At 32.1% G+C, this 25,406-nt stretch overlaps 1 protein-coding gene across 1 annotated transcript in view; it reads left to right on the top strand.

Moving 5' to 3' along the window:
• Positions 1 to 14,810, top strand: part of LOC110093079 (SUMO-conjugating enzyme SCE1) — a 35,742-nt gene extending 20,932 nt beyond the window's left edge. The window contains exons 3-4 of the mRNA XM_020817849.2: positions 14,191 to 14,343; positions 14,435 to 14,810. Of these exons, the coding sequence (XP_020673508.1) occupies positions 14,191 to 14,343; positions 14,435 to 14,611 (330 nt within the window). The 3' untranslated portion in view covers positions 14,612 to 14,810. The remainder of the gene's footprint in view (positions 1 to 14,190; positions 14,344 to 14,434) is intronic.
• Positions 14,811 to 25,406: the final 10,596 nt, after the last annotated feature.

Here is a 25,406-nt window from a genome sequence, read left to right as displayed (position 1 = left end):
AGTGCAACGGAACCCAACGTCGACTATCCTCCTCGGACCTCTGTTGTGCATATCTCCATCCCACATCTCTAAGATCATCGCCCGCCCCTATATATTTTAACTTTCATAACCTCATCGTGCACATGCCATAATATACAATCTTCATCTACTCTCTAGAAATGCATACAACAACGAAAATATTCATTAGCTTTAGCCTTCATTTCAAGGATTTCATAAGTGGATAGCTCCAAACTCTCTTTCAAACGAATGCTACCCACTTGAATCATCTACTTCGTGGGAGTTGTTTGAATCAAATCCGTAGCCGGTGAATACATAGCAAAGTGTTGTATAAAAAGTTATATAAATTTTTTCAAACTACCTTAAGGCTAGTGGGGCCTTGCACTACATATTTATACTGAAATAAAACATTCTAGAGTAAAAGAGCTCAAATTTTTAAAAAAATTATGAAATTGGCATAAAAGTCATGAATATAATGACAAAAATAATAAAGATGATGATGACAATACTAATTGATGGAACAACACATCTTTATAGCTCAAGTCACATGTTTGTAATCATACTAGTCACAACTATTTCAATATCCAATGCCACCAAATACTGATTTCTTTCCTTCTTTTTTTCTTTAAATATTTATGATGTAAGTCACCCGTTTAATGAGTTGTCCATTCAACGGGCGACTTACCTAAGTCACCGATTACGTCGGCTACTTATGTTAAACCTAATTTTCTCAGCTGATAACGGCTAGCTTACTCAGTTGCGCCTAGTCAGTCTAAGTCGCCATTTAAATGGGCGACTTTGCCTTGTTTTAGTTTTTTTTTTAAACATGCATAAACACTTACTATAAGTATTAATTATGCTTAGTTTAAAAATTTTCCCCTTGTTTACTAGGGCATGTTTTACCCTTCTTGTACATGAGAAAAATCAGTCTTAAAAAAAAAAGTCTTTAATAGATATCATTCTAATTGTTTCTCTAATATAATTATTTCCTAAGTCATCATTGTTAGTTTTTTAGACATCCATTTTATTAGTCTTGTATTTATAAAATTTAACTTTTATATAAATGAAGTTTTTACTGCTCAACACTAGGATTAATACAACTTTGTTGAACCTAGTTTCGATTTTATAAAATTTACTTTTTAGTCTTTAAGATATATTCTTATTAAATAATACTTTTGGAGATTAACTCTAGTAGTTATATTATCATTTATATCTTCATTCTTTTATATAATAGCTTCAAGGTACTTAAATCTATTACACTTGGGCATTATGTTATCTTCTAATAATACTAATTTATAATTATTAACATCACACTCATCAAAATTCATATCATGCACTCAAATTTTATTTTATTAATTATAAGTTTTTTTTTTGTTTTAAATATTTTCTCCTTTTTTCTCAAATTTTTATTTATTTAAGTAAATGTCTCACCGATTAGAATTATAGCATCTACAAAATATATACAATATGACACCTAGCTTTGATTATTCTTTGTACACATCTCTGTAACTGATGCAAAATATTCACATTCCACAATTAATTTTAGCATATCTTTCACACATGCATTTATGTTTTAACGCACACCAAATCAATTATTATGGTACTCAATCATAAACATTCTCTAGGTTGATAAAATCATATCAAGATTCATTCTTTGCTTTCTATATTTTTTCATTTATTATTTTAACATAATTTTCACTTTCATAGTTGATCTTTTTGATATAAAATAGAAATGGTTCCTTAAAATTGATATAATTTTTTAAAACCTATATTCCCTTACTTTCTCACATAACTTCATTATGTGACTTGTAAGTTGGATTCGTCTATAGGTAGTGTAGTCTTGAACATCTCCTTTATTCTTAAATATTAGTACTAAAGCTTTTCTTTGATTATTTGGCATCCTCAGAGTCTTTAAAACTTCATTTGAAAAGATTTGTTAACCAAATTACTGTGGTATCCCCCATGACTTCAAATTTCATAAGGCATCTCATTTGGAGTAAGTCGTACTTTTATACATCTTTTTAGATTTAACTTCACTTTCTTTTTTTAGATTAATTTATTGAAAATTGAATTTAATAATTCTTAAAATAGCAATTTTCTCTTTCCTTAATATCTTCATTTTTAATCTTTATTATGACAAAACAATTATCACTGTAAAAGCACGAAGATGGAAACACATTTGAATTAGGAGTTTTTTATTTTGAACTTTTATTTAATACTAAAAAGGATGTCATGCAACTTATATATAATATTTATCTATGCATGAAATGAGAGCGCTATTGATTAAAGTTGGCTCTATTCAATATAACAAATAATAAGATATTTAAATTTGACGCATGATTGTCTTGTTTAATCATTTGATACATTGTGATTTTTATTCATTTTCATTCCTAATTTGACTAGGCCAACCCATTACTCAGTAATGTTGTATCGAATAAAGCTCATTACTTATCATGTAAGTCGTAAGACTTACCAAATTGGTCAATCAAATTCCTAGCAGAATTTGACTAACTGAATCTGCTGGTGTAGGATATGGATCATGTGTTGTGCGCAGGCATCAGATTGCTTGTTGGTTGGTTTCATACTCATGTATCATATTCTCGTTTGTGCCTAGGCATGTGCAAAAGAATTCCAAAACTACAACAACTTGCACGTCACATTTTGGTTGCCTTATGGTCACATTACTTGTTCTTATGGTGCATCGATTTAATGTTGATGGCCCTTACGAGCCAAAATTTTGACATCAAAGCTTCGACCACAAATTTTGCGAGTTCTCGTCATGATCTACCCCATTTGTTAACCATGATTGAAGTGGAAGAATTATACTGAGAAATAATCATATTTGAGGGACGGTAAGGGTAAACATTTTTTGAAGATAAGATATTAGATAGTAAACTCTGGTGATTTGGTTATGTATAATGAATTAGATAAAATTACTCTCAAAGGATTAAGGAGGACAAGGAAAAATTTTTTTGCATAAGAAGTTTAACATCCCATGCATTGTATGATATAAATGAATAGAATGAGGATTCAAAAAGCCCCTTCCATATTATTGAGATAAGTATAATGGTGATGACAAAGGGGGAAAATTATAAATATCCTTTCAGTGCCCCCTTTTGTTTTGTTTGACCATGGCATTTCCTACTCTACCCGAATTTTGGTGTAGCAGTGTTGCATCATAGCACAATCAACAAGTGAAGAAAAAGTGTGAGTAGTGATTGTCTTCTTCTAATTGGGTCAATTCAATCCATATTTGATCCCAAATTTTTATGTTTTGGATTGAAATTCAGATCTGGTTATGGTGGACCTAGATTCGATCTATTGACCTGTCTGGTCAGATTTTGGGATTAGTTTTTTCGTTGACCTGAAATTTTCAAAATTTGATTGTATTGGGCAATACATATTGGGAGAGGAAATGTTTATCTAATAATTTTGTGTTTAGAGCTCTTAATATTAGAAAATAAATGGGGTTAATGAAGATGGTGGGAAAAGGAAGGCAGTTGAAGAGTTGTTCAAATTTTAAGCTAATTTATATATATATGGTGGGTACCTTCCAATACCTTAGACACATACTCCCCACATTTGCCCAATTTTTTGAGGCACAAAATATAATATCACCCCACCACGTATCTGGTTGGGTTAGTGTTATGCTTTTTGATCTACATCAAAAAGGCTTTGACACCTTTCAAGTAGGTGTAGACTCCTTGGGGAAGGAGAGGAAAATAGATTAGAAAGGGAGAAACCAAAAATCTTTCATTCCATATCTTTTCTTACAATAAATGGTGTATTTATAATATTTGGATAGACCAAGTTTATAATATTGAACCGTTGTACCTAACCTAACTTAAAAGAAATACTAGACTAGTGCTTTATTATATATGTGAACTCATTTTTCATATATGCTTGTGGAATGTGTTTGTGCCTTCTTCTTTGATAGGCTTCATAATTGTTAGTTGCCCCGCCATGTCTGTACCCGATGCTACGCAACTGATTTTTGGATCCAATCCCATATGCCGATATCTAACAATAACAATTGATCTAAACTCCCGAATGCATGGATCATTAGATTGGATTTTGGGATGGATTGCGTCAAGGTCTGATCGAATGACTATCCTGACGATCCTATATGCCGTGATCCATAGCCAACCTTTTAACATGGAGACAGCTTCAGAATTAGGGGCTATAACTTATTCGGAAAGATTCAGGAATTTTTCTGGAGGTTCTTTATTAGTTTATCAATCAATTAAAGAATTAAAGGTATCTGGTGCAATATTTCATGCCGTAATTGACTTTCTCTTACTGTTTCACATCCTTTTTCTCTTATGGAGAACTTTTTTTTTATTATTAATATTGTTTTTCTCGAGGACAACAAATTATTGATTTCTCATCTAGATTGCTGCAAATGACAATCCATTTTTCTACATTGGCTTGAAATCAACAGTAGTGGCAACAATCAGCAACAAGCAAACATCACCTGCGACAACCAATAATAAGCAAAATAGCAAGCAAAAAACAACCATTAACAGCAACAAAAAACAAAGAAATTACAACAAAGCAGTAAGCCAACCACAAGCAACCAATGACAACTGGGAAAGAATCGTGTTGCATGCTGGGCAACGTAGCTTTATCTTGCTGCAATTTCCGGTAACTTCTTTCCTCGGATTTTTGCTGCCTATAGTCATAGCAAAGCGCTATTAAGAGATTGGATGGAGCAGAGTAAAGTTAGGAAAAGAAGAATTTTTTTTTTGGAGAGAGATTCTAATAAAATTTTACTGCAAAAAATCAACTCTATAAATAAGTAAATTCCATCAAGGACAACTTCACAAAAAGAAAACAAATCCTATCTATGATAACAACTTAGATAAGCATGAATTATCTTAATCTGAAGTTCTGAATTTAATTTCAAAGGCAAATGTATTCAAACAAGTTTAAAAAAATTTAAATTCATCCTTATTTAACCATAATCTGAAATTTAAGCCAATGGCCCAGCTTCTGGACTCTTAGTCTTCCAGTATGAGTCCAGTTGATGATTTCATCATGCTTATAGACTCTTGTTGATATCCTTTTCAATCTCGATGATTTAATTTATAGAGAAATTGGATCGTTAGAAATTTAACAAACATGATCTCTTTAACTTCTTCATTAGCTGGTGCCCAAAGTATGAAGGAAGCTTCTTATTTATTTCTTCCAACTGCACAGCTAGATTGACTATTGCCTTCATGATCTAATACCTAGATCACAATTCCTCTTTTTAGAAGTTCAATCTTGTGAATTTTAGATTTTCAAATGAGAAATAACAACTTTGTTAACGTCTCTAGTGTACCACATAATCTTGCTTAATAATTAATCTTTTAGGAAGTTTTTTGGAGACGTCAATAAATTCCTTTGAGAGCTACTAGAAGTGTCCTGTAAATATCCGAAGCCATACTTTGGATGTACTACATGGTTTAACATGTTTCTATGATTATGCTACTCTTTATAGCTTGCAAAATGAATGAGACACTGCCTTTTTATCATCCTTTTTCTCACTCGAATTGGAAAAGGGGTAGCTCTCCAAGCTCTTCTAGTAATGAAGGTTTCTTAATTTTTGGCAGCTCTGGCTCGATTGATTTTTGGGAAGAAGTGCTTTTAATCCTTTTTGATGCTTTTGGGCTATTGAAGATGCAAAATTGTGCAACTTCACATGGCCTTGACCACTTCTTGATTGTCTTCACGTTGATATATTCAATCTTGATGACAATTTGGTATATTCCATCTTGATGACCACCCAATTTTGGCCCATTGACATATTTGGCAACATCATGCTGCCGATAGGGATGTAAAAAACCAGAGCTGTCTTGAACTTAGCTCGCCAATTAGCTCACAATTCGAGCTTATTTAGTCGTGAGCTCGATCTAGAGCTTTAGATTAAAGCTTATATATTATACAAGCTTGAGTTTAAGCTTGTTAAAAGTTGGCTTGTTGGCTAATGAGTCGGCTTGAGTAAATCCTAAATCCAGTTTCTTTCTCATTTGTTTGATTTCAATACAACGTTGATCTCATCAATTTCTTCTTGAGCTCGAACTATAGTCTTGTCTTACATACTCTTCTTCAAATGACAACATCAAGACTGTTAATTTGTTCTCCTCCTATTTTTGTCATTATTTCCCTCGATCCCCACTTGTCCAATGGATGCCTTATCTAATGATCTCCCATTGCGATCTTAGCCATTGGTCACATCAATGCATTCTCCCCCAAGTTCTCATTGCAAGTCCGCTTGTTGCTGTTGATGCCACCTCTTTCAAGTTCCTGTTGTGACTTCATCATTTCTTCAGCAAATTCACATTCCGATCTCGCTGGTCCTGTTGTATTTAATACCTGTATGCCTTAAATTAAGCTTTTGTTATCAGGCCTTTGCAAGAAGATTAGGTGTTTTTTTTTTTTGCTCTTGCTTGACGTGTATTGCTTGAAACTACGCTTCAGGCAATTGATTCCCATAGGCACTTCATGCGGTTTTAGAAACTAAAACTCATTCGATCATGCATCTCGCCAATTTAGTTTCTGCTTATCGTGACTAATTGTTTTTGCTAATCTTGCTAGCTTGTTCCCTCGGGAGTCTTAAGTGAGTTATGTCCATGTGAGGGTTTCACCATGCATTTTGAAATGATCCTAGACTCAACTCTCAACATTTTTATGTATATAAGTAGAATCCAAGGCATGTAAAACAAAACATTTTGCTTGATAAGATTTTAGATTCCCTTCTATCTTGTGTGTTCTTTTGGATGCTGAATTCTCAAAATGTGGTGCGAGCGTGGCTAATAATTTTTGGGACAAGTTATATACTTGTCCTAATGTGAGCTTTTGATTTTGTATTTGATTATTTGTTACATTCTATTTTTCTATGTATGGGGGTTATTAGTTTTGCAAGCACATTGATTCTAGTCAAATTTTTTATAATTGGGCCTTTTGTTTGTGGTGTGAATCTTAAGAAACTTGGGGCATTTTTGTGGTTTCAATTTTTCACTGAACTTACTGATTTAAGCAATATATAACTATCTTTTACCACAACTTACATGAATTTTTTAGTTTAAATCCAAAAAGAGCAAATTTTGGTTTTAGAGGTGGCCTTGAGAATTGTGAATTTTAAATTTGATTTGGGTGTTTTCATTCATTCCATAATTTACTTGTATTACAAACCTTAATTTAAAATCTATCGGGCCTGTTGTCTGCATATCATATCATAGACGCATCTAATTTCAAGCTTCATGACGATGAATTGACAGTCCAGGTCGTTTATGTGAAGAAGTTTTGTAAAAGAAGCGCATATCCACCTTCCAGCTTTATCCTCGTTGGTCCCCACTGAATAAACAAAAACCTTTGTTTTTAACACTCAGTATGAGTAAGAGTTGATTAATTGAACCCCTATTCGCTTGTGAGATTTCATATGATTCCTAAATGAATAATCCTGAATTCTGATTTGTTCCGATGTTTAACATTTTCTATTGGATTTCAAGATCTTATAATCTAAATGATTCTTTGCAATTTACAAGCAGCTTGTGATTAAAATTTTGTAATATTCTTTTCCATCTTCCCTGTTAGCTTTAAACAAAATATAACTTATGAAGATAAATTAGATTATAAATATCAGAAAATCTATTATTTGAAGGAATGCACTAAATATTGGTAATGACACGATATTAAAGATTCATAAAGAAACATATTCGGTATGATTAGCTGCATGGAATCCTTCAGTTTTTGAAGAGATTATTCAAGCATCTATATGTAAGGACAAGTAGAGACAGAAGAGATACAAGATGCTTTGAAGCAATTTTAGTTATTCTTGGACTATCCAACCACTCTTATTTATAATTAAATCCTTAAATCATTCTGAAAGAATATGCTTGAAATAGAAAAATTCAAACATTGACAAATTAAATATTTAATTTTTATTAAGTAAAGGTGGATAACTGGTGTGTTTCTTGCAATGTAATCCTTAAATTATTTGTAAGTATGTCATCCCAAAACTCAAGAACTTCATGATATCCACCAGCAGTGTTGGATATATTTTCTACATATAAGATAGCTTCTAGAATAAGATGAGTAGATATGTTTGGTAAGGTGTTGGATGTAAATTTCCAGAGTGAGTAGATCTGTATGATATCCTCCATTAATAGCGGACACATTCTATGCATGTAAGAATCCACAACGATAGTAGAAAGTTCATGAATTGAAGTCAAATTAATCCGAGCTAATACCTTTTGTTGTTGAAATTTTTAGTTTATAAGCAATTGTCCTGCTGTGTTGTATAATTTTTTGTGTATGTCATTTTTTTAATTCATTTCTTAAATAACTTCATAGGAGACCTTTCAAAATTCAGATGTATCATTAGTTTATTATATTGCTTGAATTTGATTTCTCTTATTCACATCTCCAATAGACTCATAATTGGCATTTTTGATAGTTAATTTTTATTTTGAAGATATTTTCATGCAAATCTAATAGCATTTATGCATTGAAAGAAGACAATGCTTGATAGCTGGTAATTTAGAATTATTGCCATATATGAGAAGTATTTAGTAGTAAATATGAAGAATTCGAAACCCTCTAAATCTTCAATGATTGATGGAAGATCATAATAAATCCTCCCTACCATGGATGATCTACCATGGAGTAATAAGTAGCATTAGAATTGAGCATTCTCTTTGGAAAAAAAGACTTCTAAAACCAAAATGGTTATTTGCATTGCAAAGAAATGTTAGTTATCAAGCAAAGCCAAATAATACATCAAGGAAGTTGGGCAATAAATTCTTCCTTATTAGAGTTTTAATTTCATTGGAATCAAATCCTCATATATTGTGGATTCATCATTGGGGATCATATCTTGTAGGTGATCAATTATATCATTTATGGAAATAATTTGGGTATTAGATTATAGAAAATGATATAAATTATGTTAGTTGAAGACTTGAAGTTTTAACAATCCAATTTTTTGATGTAAATTGGCAATATAGGCAATTCTTAAATCACGCAATTGATATCAAAGGGAATGATACTAAAAGTCAATAGATGCCATTAGCTAATCAATTAAATACCATATGAGAGAGATTATGGCCCTAGAAGTTTGATCATAAATTAGAGTTCAGATTATAGCAGACAAGGTAAATTTAAAACTTGTTTGAATAAGCATATTTTTGAAATTGTAATATCTGATTATGATAATTCTTGTTGAATGATCTTTTAATTTGTAACTTGTCTAGATTGTTATTATAGATTTTTTTTTTTGAATTTGTTACATATTGATACTTAGAGAGAGAATGCGAAACGAGTATATACGGGGAAAGGTTGGAGTAGCTCTAGTGATGGATAAGCTTAGAGAGTCACCTTAGATGATTTAGTCATTTAAATTTTCGGCCTTCCGATGACTTTCTTAGGAGAGTAGATGTATTAGATCTGTCCTATTTTAAGAAAGGTAGGGGTAGACCTAAAAAGATTTAGAAAGTATTAAAAAATAAAAATGACATTTTTATTAGCTTTAAATGAGAATTTGACTTATAATAGGATACCATGAAAAAAATGATTCGTGTAGTTGACCCCATGTAATGAGATAAATGCTTGTTGTTGTTGTATCGATTACATTAATCCATCTTGTGATTGTCTATTTAAAGGCTTGCAATTCTGTGGGAAGTGGTGTGGATAACAAGTTCAGAACCTAGAACCTGAGAAGAAAGCTATCTACAACAAAAAAATTTAGGCTAAGAAGTTTGGTTTATGGATCATGTTTGTAATGGTTTGCCTCTGATTGGAAACACTTGTAGATCTCAAGTATTTTGCATCAATCTTTGGAAAACAACAAGAATTCTCCACAAAAATTCACACAAAACCACAAAACAGTAGATAACTTGTATCATTTGATGAAATGGAAATGGAAAATACCAAGATACAATTGATCCTCTATTTGATAGGAGGATGTTTCTCTCCCAAATCTCTAGCCGCCGCTAGAGCCCAAAGAAACTAAGAGATCTCAAATTTCAGCTATATTCAAGATGACATAATCCTAGGAAAACAAACTATTTAATGCATACAATTCAAAAGGAAATCTCTAAACAGTCCCTACATTCAATTTCCCTTCTAAACTCCCTTCAAAATCCTTCCTAAACAGTCATTTTTTTGCTCCTGTCAATTTGCGCGATATGCTGGAGGTGGAATCCTCCGCTTCCGTTTGCTGGGCCAGTCCCGTGTGGACCGGCCTAGCCGGTCTAACAGCCTCCTAGTTTCAGTGCATGCCAATTTTGTCTTGTGCAGTGTCTTCTTCTTCAATTATTTTCCCTCAAGTTTTTTATGCCACAGTGTAGGTGACTGTGACCTAGGCCCTTCCTATCTCCTCTTGTTTTCTTTATGCAAAGAAAGAATATCCGCTCTAAATAAACCAATCTTGAGCTTGGGGGAAGCATCTGGGTTGATATAAAGTGGCAAAGACTTGAACTAGGTAAATTATATACAAGCTGGCAATGATCTCCAAATGTTCAAGGCAAGCTCAAGCATATATTTTGCTTACTTTACCTCTTCTTATTTGCAACCTTAGCTACAACAACTTTTGTAGGTACTTAGTGCTCTAAACCTTTACTTTTTGAATACACATGGGTCGGAGATTCTTAGAATCACATATTGCTCATCAGGACAAATCAAAGAATGGATTTCTGTACGTATCTGGCATTCAGAAAGGAAAGAGATGTTATTATGTTAAACATGTACGGGGATCCTTATCGTTGAAACATTGGATGTAGGCATTAATAGATAAAATTATGATGCTTGGGAGGAATTTTTCATGATTTTGATAAGGTGCAGGCCTAGGTTTGCATGTCGAACAATTGAACGAACATATGAAGAACTTCAAATTATATGTGAATCAAATGAATTATTTCACTTGTGCTAATTATGCTCATGTATCATATCTCAATATTCAAGCCATATTTGTATTTGTATTTATGAATAAATGCGTGAATTTATCTACCAGCATATGTGCATGTGTGTGAGTTTATGTATTCAATGTTTTAGCTTTCTGTTTGATATAATTCTTACTGTTTTTGGGTTGGGTGGCATATGACCGACACAGTTCTAAGTTCAAGTTGTGGGGTTAGAGAGGCCCGCCTCTTGAAATTTGACAATCAAAGTCTTACTCTTTATTTTCATACAATAAGATTCTTACATGAATACAATTGTAGTTTAAAAAATTTATGTGGTTTAATTTATTTGTTTTCTAAAATATGGCTAACACTCAAACTTACATCCAATGGTTGAAGGATTGCATCGGGCTTTTTGTGCGATAGACAAGTCCCCCTCAAACTTAAGGGAAATTCTATAAGATGGTGATGAGACCTGCAATGCTTTATGGTGCCGAATGTTGGCCATTAAAAGAGAAGCATAATACTAAGTTAAGTGTTGTAGAGATGAGGATGCTTAGGTGGATGAGTAGCTTTACCCTTAGAGATAGGATACAATATGAGCATATGCGTGAAAAGGTTGAAGTAGCGTCAGTGGAAGATAATATTAGAGAGAGTCATCTTAGATGATTTGGTCACATTAAACGGAGGCCTTCTGATGACCCGGTTAGGAAAGTTGAGGTATTAGATTTGACTTAATTATGTTAAAAAAGATAGAGGTAGACCTAAAAAGACTTGATAAAAAAATATTAGAAATGATATTTCTTTATTAAATTTAAATGAGAATTTGACTTTTAACATGCCACAATGACAAAAAAGGATTCATGTAGCAGACCCCACATAGTGGGACAAAAACTTGATATTGTTATTGTTGTTGTACTCAAACTTACATCCAACTCCTGCTTACCCATGCAGACATGTTCTCCAACATTTCTTTTTAATGACGATTGTAGGGATTCCTAATCATAATCGAACAATGATGCACCAACATATTGTTAGACCGGTCCATTGGACCAGTCCAGCCGGTCCAGGCGGGACCGGTTCACGGGCAAAATCGCGAAACAGCTCCGCCTGGGCAGAAGCCGCGCGCGAGACGCACGTCTTGCGGGACCGTTTCCGGAAGGAAATTTGAGGAAGTTTAGGAGGGAAATTGATTGCAGGGACTGTTTAGGGAATTCCTTTTGAATTGTATGCATTAAATAATTGATTTGGCTAGGGTTTGGGCATCTTGAATTTAGCTGAAATTTGAGATCTCTTAGATGTATCTAAACAGTCCCTACATTCAATTTCCCTTCTAAACTCCCTTCAAAATCCTTCCTAAACAGTCATTTTTTTGCTCCTATCGATTTGCGAGATATGCAGGAGGTGGAATCCTCCGCTTCCGTTTGCTGGGCCGGTCCCGTGTGGACCGGCCTAGCCGGTCTAACAGCCTCCTAGTTTCAGTGCATGCCAATTTTGTCCTGTGCAGTGTCTTCTTCTTCTTCAATTATTTGCCCTCAAGTTTTTGATGCCACAATGTAGGTGACTGTGACCTAGGCCCTTCCTATCTCCTCTTGTTTTCTCTATGCAAAGAAAGAATATCCGCTCTAAATAAACCAATCTTGAGCTTGGGGGAAGCATCTGGGTTGATATAAAGTGGCAAAGACTTGAACTAGGTAAATTATATACAAGCTGACAATGATCTCCAACTCCAAATGTTCAAGGCAAGCTCAAGCATATATTTTGCTTACTTTACCTCTTCTTATTTGCAACCTTAGCTACAACAACTTTTGTAGGTACTTAGTGCTCTAAACCTTTACTTTTTGAATACACATGGGTCGGAGATTCTTAGAATCACATATTGCTCATCAGGACAAATCAAAGAATGGATTTCTGTACGTATCTTGGCACTCAGAAAAGGAAAGAGATGTTATTATGTTAAACATTTATGGGGATCCTTATCATTGAAACATTGGATGTATGCATTAATGGATAAAATTATGATGCTTGGGAGGAATTTTTCATGATTTTGATAAGGTGCAGGCCTAGGTTTGCATGTCGAACAATTGAACGAACATATGAAGAACTTCAAATTATATGTGAATCAAATGAATTATTTCACTTGTGCTAATTATGCTCATGTATCATATCTCAATATTCAAGACATATTTGTATTTGTATTTATGAATAAATGCGCGGATTTATCTACCAGCATATGTGCATGTGTGTGTGAGGTTATGTATTCAATGTTTTAGCTTTCTGTTTGATATAATTCTTACTGTTTTTAGGTTTTGGGTGGCATATGACCGACACAGTTCAAAGTTCAAGTTGTGGGGTTAGAGAGGCCTGCCTCTTGAAATTTGACAATCAAAGTCTTACTCTTTATTTTCATACAATAAGATTCTTACATGAATTCAATTGTAGTTTAAAAAATTTATGTGGTTTAATTTATTTGTTTTCTAAAATATGGCTAACACTCAAACTTATGTCCAATGGTTGAAGTGAAGGATTGCATCGGGCTTTTTGTCCGATAGACAAGTCCCCCTCAAACTTAAGGGAAAATTCTATAAGATATTGATGAAACTTGCAATGCTTTATGGTGCTGAATGTTGGCCATTAAAAGAGAAGCATAATACTAAGTTAAGTGTTGTAGAGATGAGGATGCTTAGATGGATGAGTAGCTTTACCCTTAGAGATATGATACAATATGAGCATATACGTGAAAAGGTTGGAGTAGCGCCAGTGGTAGATAATATTAGAGAGAGTCGCCTTAGATGATTTAGTCACATTAAACGGAGGCCTTCCGATGATCCGGTTAGGAAAGTTGAGGTATTAGATTTGTCTTATGTTAAGAAGGTAGAGGTAGACCTAAAAAGATTTGATTAGAAAATATTAGAAATGATATTTCTTTATTAGATTTAAATGATAATTTGACTTTTAACATGCCACAATGGCAAAAAAGGATTCATGTAGCCGACCCCACGTAGTGGGACAAAGGCTTGATGTTGTTGTTGCTGTTGTACTCAAACTTACAACCAACTCTGCTTACCCATGTAAACATGTTCTTCAACATTTTTTTTAATGACGATTGTAGGGATTCCTAGGGTTTAAATTCACCAAAAAAAAAAAAAAAAAATCAAAATCAATGAGAAACACTTAGAAATCCAAGTGTTTCCTATCACATATCTTATTTGAAAGGTTTAATAGAAAAAATCTGTTTGTATTTTCCAGCTTTTACTGGCCTATTCTTAACAGTTTTCTTACCCGAACCATTTAAATATACCTACCATTGCAGACAGAATGGGAAGGCGGTTACTTTCCTCTAACACTCCACTTCAGCGAGGACTACCCTAGCAAACCCCCGAAGTGCAAGTTCCCTCCAGGCTTCTTTCATCCAAATGTATATCCATCTGGTACAGTATGCCTATCCATTCTCAACGAGGACAGTGTAAGTGAACTTTCTGCAGCCCATCTAACCAGAGAAATAAATAAACTTGCGAATATTATCATATTGGCTTGGCAATTTTTTCTTCCTGTAGGGATGGAGACCTGCCATCACTGTAAAACAAATTCTTGTAGGAATACAGGATTTGCTTGATCAGCCTAATCCAGCTGATCCTGCTCAGACTGATGGATACCATCTCTTCATTCAGGATCCGGTGGAGTACAAAATAAGGGTGAAGCATCAGGCGAAGCAATACCCTCCGCTTGTTTAGGGTATGTTTGATAGCTTTTGCAACTTGTTTGGTTCATTGAACATTTGTGATTACTGCTGTGAAGGATATTGGATTGGAACTGGAGTGTGTGTGTGTACTACGATGCCCTTACGACAACCAAATGAAGGCATTACATGTACTTGATACAGGGCTTACCTGCTGTTTGATATGAAGTTTGTGCTTAACTTTTGCCTGTTCATCTGCTTAGCTCGTTCCTATTGCTAAAATACGTAATTACATAGGCAAAGACTAATTACAACTCTATGATTGAGAGAAGCAGTTGGTAGAGCAACAATAAATAACAACAATAACAACATCAAGCCTTTATCTTACTGTGGGGTTGGATACATGAATCTTTTTTCTCAATTGTGTCATGTTAAAAGTTAAATTTTTATTTAAATCTATCTAATAAAGAAACTTCGTTTCTAATATTTTCTAACTAATTCTTTTTTAGACCTACATCTACCATTTTGAACACAACTCAAATCTAATACATCTACTTTTCTAATAAGGTTATCGGAAGGCAGTCGTTTTATGTAACCAAGCCATCTAAGGTGACTCTCTCTAATCTTATTTTCCACTGGAGCTTCTCCAATTTTTTCATGTATATGCTCATTTTGTATTGTCTCTAAGAGTAAAGTCACTCATCTGCCTCATCTCTACAACACTTAACTTAATATTATGCTTCTCTTTTAATGGCCAACATTTTGTACCATAAAACATTGTAGGTCTAACCAACATCTTATAGAATTTTTCCTTGAAAGTTTGAAGGGGACTTTTCTATCACACTATAAGCTTGATGCATTCCTCTACTTCAACCATCCAATTTGAGTTATACTAATAATATCCCTATCTATTTCACTAGTTTGAACAATAGACCCAAGATATCTAAATTGTATAATCTTATTAATGACTTGATCACCCAAAGTCACAATCCTCCAACTAGAACTATTATTACTAAAATTATATTTAATATATTCAGTTTTAGATCTACTCAAATGAAAGTCTTTAAACTTTAAGATTGACCTCCATAATTTAAGTTTGTCTTCAGCTCATATAGTCTTATCAATAAGAAGAATATCATCAACAAAACACATACAACAGGGTACAACCTCTTGCAAATATCTAGTGAGAACATTCATGAATAAAGCAGAAAGATATGACCTTAAGGTTGATATTTGATGTAATCCAACTTAAATAGGAAAATACTTAGTCAAACCAACTTGTGTCTAGACACAACTTTTGTATACATATCCTTAATGACTTGAATATAAGCATTATTAACTCCTTTCTTTTCTGAAACTCTCCATAAAACTTCTCTTGGAACTTTATCATATCATTTCTCTAAATCAATAAATATCATATGTAGATTGTCCTTATTCTCTCTATACTTCTCCATCAAACCTCTCAATAAATATATAGCTTCCATAGTAGACGTACACGACATGAATCCAAATTGATTTTGAGAAACGTTAGTATGACGCCGCAACTTATGCTCCATAACTCTCTCCCGTAGCTTTAAAGTATTATTCATTAACTTAATTCCTCTGTATATCGCACAATCTTGTGCATCACCTTTATTCTTAAAAATAGAAATCGACACACTCATTCTCTATCTATCTGGCATCTTTTTAATTTCAAAATAATATTAAAAAATTTAGTAAGACAAGAATTTTTTTCCCCAAAGCATTTCCACATCTCTTTTGGGATATCATTAGGTCCAATAGCTTTTCCACACATCATTTTCTTTAAAACATTTCTAACTTCAATTTTACTAATACGCCGATAAAAATAAAAATCTTTATTTTTATTTAGGGTGTTAATGTCACTAAAGTCAATCACATTCTCATAATCTTCATTGAATAGTTTATAAAAATATCCCATCCACCTTTATTTAATATCTTCATATAATAATAGTATTTTTTGATCTTCATCATTAATACATTTTAGTTGAACTAAATCATTACCACTCTTATCTCTTTGTTTGACTAACTTATACATATATCTTTCTCTCTCATTAGTATCTAATATATTATATAAATCATTAAAAAGTAAAATCTTTGCATCACATATTGCTTTTGTAGACTTTTTACTGTCATCTTTATATCTTTCCCAATTATCAGAATTTTTACATCTAAATCAATTTTTATTATTATTATTTTTTTCTTGAACATTTTAATTTTACCACAAATTATTTTTATTATAAGGAGCTTCTTCTATTGATATTCAAGCTCATCTTTTGCAATATTCTTTATATTACTGGCTATTTTTTCTTACATAACATTAGCTTTCTCTCGCACAGACAAAATATTAAAATTTAATATTTTACTCTCAAAAATATTTTTGTTAATATTCTTTAAATGCTCTCATTTAATCTTAGAACAATATTTTATTTTATTTGTTATTTTTTACCCCGTCTTCTTAAAGTCCAAAACTAATAAGTGATGTTGGGTACATAAATTTTCACTTAGAATAACTTTACAATCTAAACAATTTTTTTTTCTTATAAAAAATCATCAATCTCAGTTTTACTATATCCATTCAAGTGATGAGGTGCTTATCTTTCGTAAAAAAAAATTATTAACAATTACAAAATCATAAGCTAAAGAAAAATATAATATGGTCTTACCACGTTCATTAGTCACTCCAAATTCATAGCCATTATGAATATTTTTAAAATCATCTATCTCTCTACTAATATGCCCATTTAAATCTCCTACAATAATTTTTTTTCTTCAAGAGTTGTTTTTTTTATTAATTCTTCTAAGTTATTCTAAAATTTTAATTGTGAAATAATATCCAAACATATTATTTTATCTATCAGTTTGTTTCGTAGAAATTATAGAATATTTTATATTAAAAATGATATTTATGGTATTTCTTATAATTCATTAAAGTCTTAAAATAATATTTTGCATGTCTTCTATGAATAATTCTCTCAAATGGTAAATGTTATGAATAATTACCCCCCACACACACGCACATATACATGTTTAATGTCATGATACATGTTAAATTAGTTAAATTATGCATGTGCATTCATGTTCAAATGGTATAAATTATGATGTATGAGATATTAAAGTGCACTACAAATTTTATTATATGGGTCAAATTTGTATTATGTTATACTTCTGTTTAGGTACCATCTGTCTTGTTCACTTGTAAGAGATTATTTCTTGCCACATCTGTTTTATACGAGTGTGGAGGCTTAAGGGAGCTATAAGTGAAAGTTGAGTTATAAAAAAACTTGATTAGATCTCCTTCACCTAGTATGGCTTAATCTTGGGAGGCACAAGGCACAAATGAAAGTGGAGTTATAAGTATGTATTGAGTCATTTACATATCGTGATTCATATATTGCATATCTTATTAAATATTAATAAGTTTAAGTATAAATGATGTTCTGTTAATAATTATACATTGATGTTTCTGTGAAAATACAAGTGAGATTCTATCAACGGGAGCACTCTGACCATGTGAAAGTACAAGTAATGTAAATGTTAATGTTCATAGTCTTTAAGTTCAAGTGATAAGTTATGGGAAATTATTTCTTATGCATATTCAAGTGTAAAACATATTTATTTCGTTCTTCTTATAATGCAAACCAATAAGTCTAAGTAATCTCTCTATTCATATTTTAAAACTATAAAGTTATTTTCTAATACTTTAATTATAGATATTATTTAAGTTTTTTATTTTTATACTACAAATATGAGTATTGATTTATGTAATAGGATTTGGGTAAGCCTACTAATCATATGAAGGCTCACTCTATGGTTTATAAAATTTCATGAAAGGGGAAAGGTCTAACAGAGTAAAGGTTGATAAGATCAAGATTGTTATGAATGAATTTTGTTAGTCAAGTTTTATGTCTTATTGTATAAAACACATTTATACTATATTAATTATTTATAATTCTTTTTGAAATAAAATTATGATTATTATTTATATTTTTAGATTACATTGGATTATTTAGATGGGTTTCATATATGTTGTATTGTGGATGAGATAACTAATTTCAAATTTTAATCCTTCTAATAGATTCTAGGGCATAATAGAGTGGTATTAGAGTGAATGTTTGAAAAGAGTGCATCATAATCAGAGTCGTAGGGAATGATTTTTTGACATACGGAAGGAGTCATGTGTAGTTTAGTATTATTTTTAACCTATATATGTGTTATATGTGCATATAGTTAAACCTCATTTTCTTATTTTAAATGAATTTATTACTGATAATGGACCCCTAAGACCTAAAAATAGCTAATGGATAGAGTTCCAGTCAAACTGCAACTATTTAGAATGTTGTGAGGGAAATGAATTCTAACTCTATGTTGTTTGTTGGTTTAGTAGCCCATCTAATGGGGTGAAACACATAGTAGGACGATTAGCTTTAAAGTATATGAGATGGATAAGCAACTATAGTTATTTTTTAAGATTGAAGCTTCCTCATTTCTGAGGAGTAGTGAAAGCTAAGGCAGTTGATGATTGATAAATGAGGTTAGAAAAGTCCATAAATTCCATGCAGTGTTATAAAGGTATAAACGAATAGCTAAATTTCTATTCTTTTAGAAGATGCAAATAATATTAAAATATAAAAAACTAATACAAACTAGATCTGAAAAACTACTAGGGAATCCTTTCAAAATATTGCGAAAGGAAGCCTTATTTAAAAGAAATTTAAGCAACAAAAAATATTTGAAAAAAAGGAAATATCATAATGAAAATAAGATCCTCTACTCCTCATTTTAAACCAGTTGGGGTGGAGTGGATACCAAAGATAAAACAACAAAAACGGTTGATTAATATTCAAGAATTTCCGATTAAGTAAAAAATAAGAAATATAATGATACTTAAATTCCATTATTCTAGCTCCGTTTTTCAAGTACCAAACTATTCTTAAATTAAATCTAAAAAAAGATAATAGCTAATCAAAGAAAAAGAAATGAAATGGAAGCAAGACTCTACAACCAAAGGAGAAAATCAGATCTTCACAGCTTCAAAGGCTCTGACTTTCACAAACTCCACCACCTTCACACAAACCAGTCTTGAATTTCTAAAACCAGGCCAATAAGCTCCAGTCTTATAAAGAAAGAACTTCCTTTTAAAGACTACACCATCAATAGAAAATCCAAACAACCATCCCAAAGTTTGCAATACCATAGGAATATTTAACACAATCCTCTTAATACACACCGTCTTCAAAAATCATAAGCTTGTTATGAGATAAATGGTGAAGTGCCTCCATCACTTTCACCAAGAATTCCCAATTTCCTTCCTCTAAGACTGCCTTTGATAGGGCCAAACAAATTCAAATATTTATTCAACTTTTTCTTATGTTGCACCGATTTAGATGGCAAATGGATCTTATTTCCACCTTCAATCAAACCTCCTCTACTCTTCACATTATCCTTATTGAACAAAGGAGGAGTCGCAATAGACTTTTCACTTCCATAATCTAGAACACTTCTAGCATTGTCTTAAAAAATATCAACATCACCTATAAATCAACATTTCCAGAATTGTCTTCTACCACTCCTTCTACATTCTTCTCATCAAGCTTAGGTACTATGACATCCATAACACCATCATTATTAGCAATAACCCCCTTAGGAGCTAAAGAAACAATAGCAAGATTCAAAGGATTTTCAAAAGCTACATTGTTTTCACAGAGCACAACTTGATAACTTGGATTAGCATCATGTCCTTCTTTAACAACACCAAAATTTCCAGCATCTAGAACAAATTCACCATCTTCCATTGAAATCGGATCAACAACAAAATTGCAAACTCCACTATCACTCAATAACAACTGTGAAGACTCTTTATTACTAGGAATAACATAAGCACCATCCTCACTAACCACCTTATCAGCATTAGCCTTGTAATCATTCATAGACCGCATTAACTTTATCACCATATACAATTTTTGAAACATATTTGAATTTCACTCCATTTTCCCATAAAGTAGTAGACAAATTGGTTCTGTTTTTCTTTCTACCATAATTAACATGAATCCAAGGACCATACATATTAACCTCCATTTAAGCACCATTAGCAAAAGATTCATTTTTATCAACTTCAACTCCAGAATTTTGAAAGACATTTTTAGAATAAACCAAAGTAGAATTTTTTGCATTTATCCCATTATCCAGATCATCAAGTTTACCTTGGTTCAATACTCCAGAACAATCTTACAAATAATGTCCAACTTCACCACATTTGAATCATAAAGAAGAAATTTTCTCATACTAAACATTTTGGAAGAAGCGATCAGAATTGCCTTCAACCCAAACAGCTTGAGGTAATTGTTCATCAAGATTGATACGAATATAGATTCTAACAAATTCTCTCCTACCTCAATTGAACATAGTATCATCAAGGAACAATGGTAAACCAATCATTGAAGCTATTCTTGTGATATTAGTCTCATTCCAATCGAATATGGGAGCTGTGGAAGACGGATCCACACAGGAGAGAACAAATGTTTCTAACTTGAGGTAGAAAAATTAGGAGTCCATTCTTCCATACCAATGACATGGCCATCTACAAATCATGGACCTCCACTCAATACAACTTCCTTAGAATGAAATGAACAAAACATCCATTCCATACCTAAGTTGGTAAGATGAAAAGCCCCTAGATGGCTCCATTGTCTACACAACTCATTGCTAATGATAGGGTATGAAATTAAATTGCCAAAGACTTTGACAACAATAGAATTATGAAGCCTATAGATATTATTCTTCTCATTTTTAATCTGAAGCTTGACTACAATTCCATCCTCAGTCATAACAAAATTAATTTCTAAATTCACCACCTTAATATACTGCAATTTATTACAGGCGACACTAGAATTCTTAGACGCCACAATTTCATAAGCAATCTCATTTGATGCTTCCAAATCATTTTTTTGATGCAGCAAATCCTTTCTTTCCTTTTCAGGATCACCAATCTTCTCAACTATTAGACCTTTTCCCTTACCATAGCAAATTTCTTTCATACGAAAACCTTTCGCAATCTCATTAACTAGCTGATCTTTAATAACCAAAGGAGATCACATCATCGACTTCAGAGTTGGAATAGGCAAAAAAGAAGGGTTGCTCGACGACGAATGTCGCCGATCAACCCCCGTCATACGTAGAAAAACTGGGAAATCAATAACTTACTAGATTTTCTCTCACTAGAAAACGTGAGCTTCTCTCACGAGAAAAATGTTTTTAAACAATTTCAATAATTTTCCAACGTATTATTCTAGCTAAATTTCTAATTGATGAAAAGTAGAGCGTTGGTGGATAGGCCAGCAGAGGAAGAACTTTCATGACAGACCGAATGTGGAGATTTCTTGGGAGCAATTTATGGAGACATTTAGGAGTTAGTTTGTGCCACCATCTTCAAGATAACAGATGTAGAAGTCATTTCTAAGACTAGTCCAAAGGAGCAAGATAATGATGTAGTGTGAGGCAAAGTTTACTACTATTGCCATGTACTCTCAGCTAGTTAGTACTCCATAAGAAAAATGGTATATATTTTTGAGGAGCTTGAGAGAAAATTTGAGGCTCCCCTTAGTTCCTTTTCATATTCATGATGTTTTTTAGCTTATAAAAAGAGTGAGACGGGTGGGAAATGATATGATGTCCACCTAGCAGCGTTAGGATGTTAGTAGGAAAAGGTTTTGCTTTTGCTTTGGTTTGGAAGGATGCAAAGAAATTGAAATTATAATTTCAACCCATGACAAAGATACGATATTGACTTCATACTGAGGCATAATATTATTTTCTTATAGTATGGATATGGGTTCTACTATCTTCATCGAGGTTTTGGTTATATCGATTTATATGATTTTCTTATTGATTAAATGCAATGACTACTTTATTGATTTGATTAGATAACCATACTAGTTTACTAATTTTCATATTTTACTAGCTTATCTATCGTACCTTTCTAATATTTCATAGATTTTATTGTTATTATATGCAGGCTTTACTATTTCTTCATAAAGTTATAATCATATTAACTATTAATGTTATAAATTAATTGATAACATGCATTTTCATTCTTTAATGTATTTTAAGTTCAATTGTAGAATTTAGTAACCTGCTAGACTTTTTAGCTCATTATACGTGGTTTAAATAATTTCAAATCAGGGTAGATGATCAGGAGTGTAAGATTGATCATGATTCTTCAAGTTTATTATTATTTATTTCTATTTTGTAGTTATTATTTTGTACTTAGGATTGGATGACTTTTATAATCATATGATTTTTGAGTATTTTATATGATTTTTTAAGCAATGAATACATACATATATTCATATTTTGATTACTAGATTAGTTCCAGCTGATATTATTATTATTGATAAAAGATATTAAATAGCTATGGTGTTGTTATATTAAAAGATAAAATAGAAGAATTCTTCCGATTTAGATTTTAGGGCGACAACCTTTAGTCCTTTAGAATCATCGCTTTCTCTGCCAACACTTCCAATCTCCTTAATCTCAACCACTAATATGTTCTTTCTCTCAACGATGATGGGGATACACCGACCCCTACTCCCGAGAACACTCGTGAGATAACTCTCTTAATCCATTCGAGGAAATCTATTAATCTAGTAAGCCCTTTTATGCCATTCTTCATCGCATCTATGTCAGCATTGTCATCGATATGGAGACTGAAAGGACGGAGGATGCCACACTCTTCGTGCGGGTGAAATTCAGTGTAGCTTTTGTTTGGGGTCAGTGAGTCAGGTCATGTCGGGTTGAATTGGCGGCGTGTCAAGTTCTAGTATGAGATTTTAACTTGTCTAGATAAACGGATTAACTTTGGGTCGGGCATATTAATAGCGGCTCAATTTCATGTTGGACCTGAACCCGACCCAAAAACCAATTTTAACACCCCTAGTTAAGCATTCAAAGCTAGATAGCTACTCAACAAGCACATCAAGTTCTATAACACCATTTAGAAAGATACTTTTGAAATCTATTTGATTCCTTGAAGCATACAATTGCAAGTAACAATCTAATAACCTCAATCATGCTACCACTGCAAAGATTTTCTCAAAATACATTCTTTCTATCTAATTAAACCCTTTTGTAACTGTGGGATAGCTTACATGCTAATGTGATATTGCATGAAAATGATGAGTTCATCAACACCAAAATATCAAAAGCTTCCTTCAAGCAAATCAAACATTATGTTTCTCTAGTTTCAAAGGTTTTGCTATGAGAAAGAGGTCCAAGACTCGCTTTGAAGTGGAGGCCTAGGGTTTCATATAAGCATTAGATTTTAGGACAATGGTGTAAGAGAATATAAATAATTAAACATAATGAAATAAAGGATTCCCATATTTTTACTAACATCCAACATTCAAAATTCATACTATTTTGCAAATGCTTAGGCTCCAAATGACTAGGATCCATTATTTGTCCAACTCCGAAGCTGACCTTAAGAGACACAATGAACTTTTGTGGAGACCCGCTAGCTTTACATAGGTCTGCTAAAGTTTATCAATGTATGTTAAATATGTTTATGGAGTGGCCCATGCATGATTTGTCTCATTCATATTTTATTTCTTCATTATTTGCAAACTATCTTAGAACTAATGTTCAAAAACTTTATTTATTTAATTACTAATAAGATATTGTGTCGTATTTTTTTTTTTTACTTTGAAAGTAAATATTTTGATGCTATGAGTATATAATCTAACATTACTATATAAGACAATCACCCCTTTTGCTTGCTTGCTTTATATAATTTTATAAAAGTCATGATAATTTGAAGAATTAATCTAAATTTGAATAAGGATCCTTAGTAAATTTTATTATAACTGTTATTTATGGTTGTATTATATATAGGGTGAAATTTTAATTTGGAGTACATTTCAAACGAAAATAAGTTAAAGGAGCATAACTTAAATTTCATTCAAATAGGTACAAAAACACAAATTAAATTTATGATTTTTTAGAAAACGTAAATTGAATTAACGTTTTCTCATAAAATTGAGAAAACACAAATTGAATTTATGTTTTTTTAAGAAAATGCAAATTAAATTTACATTTTTTGAAGAAAACATAAAATTTAATTTATGTTTTCAATGTTTTTCTTATTTCGCCCTTTTGCTTTCCTATTTAAATTATAGCTTATTAATATATTTTCTGAAATTAAAAATTTCAATGTAATATTTAAGAAATCTAATATTATAAGAAAGGTTTTATTAGAATGTTATAAAAATAAAATTTAATATCAAGATATAGTTATTTATATTTAATATATTTAGATAAAATTAATGTTGCTTACTTCATATTTATTAAATATATTTTGCTCATTAAAATTTTTATTAACTAAGTAAATTGAATATAGTTAATATAAAAATAATGAATTAAAAATAAATTTAATGAAACAATATGTTTAATTAAATGAATTTTTTGTACATTAATTTTTAATTTAATTGAGATTTACTATTTTTTTTAATTTTAAATAAAAATTATTTTTATTAATCATCAAAAAGTAAGATATGATCCTTTTAGAAGTTTGGAGTTGAGTGACTTATGGTTTAATGATGGCCACCACATGGTGAAGGTCCAAAGGTGATGACTGGTTAATATAAGGTCCAATGGCGACATTCGATAATTAATGGTTCGACGATAGAGGGCAGACAACAGAGGTCCGATGCATGTAGTGGGGTGACACATGTAAGAGACCAATGATCGGGCAGCGGATGTCCGTCAATGGCGCTTTGCCGGCAAACGTTCATTTGATTCGTCTTGTCGAGGTCCTCAATTTGACTAAAATCATGCCA

Source organism: Dendrobium catenatum, unplaced genomic scaffold, assembly GCF_001605985.2.
Source record: "Dendrobium catenatum unplaced genomic scaffold, ASM160598v2 fragScaff_scaffold_716, whole genome shotgun sequence".
NCBI lineage: Eukaryota > Viridiplantae > Streptophyta > Magnoliopsida > Asparagales > Orchidaceae > Dendrobium > Dendrobium catenatum.
Note: the sequence above shows the minus strand (reverse complement) of the source record. Positions and strands in the feature narration are given on the sequence as shown.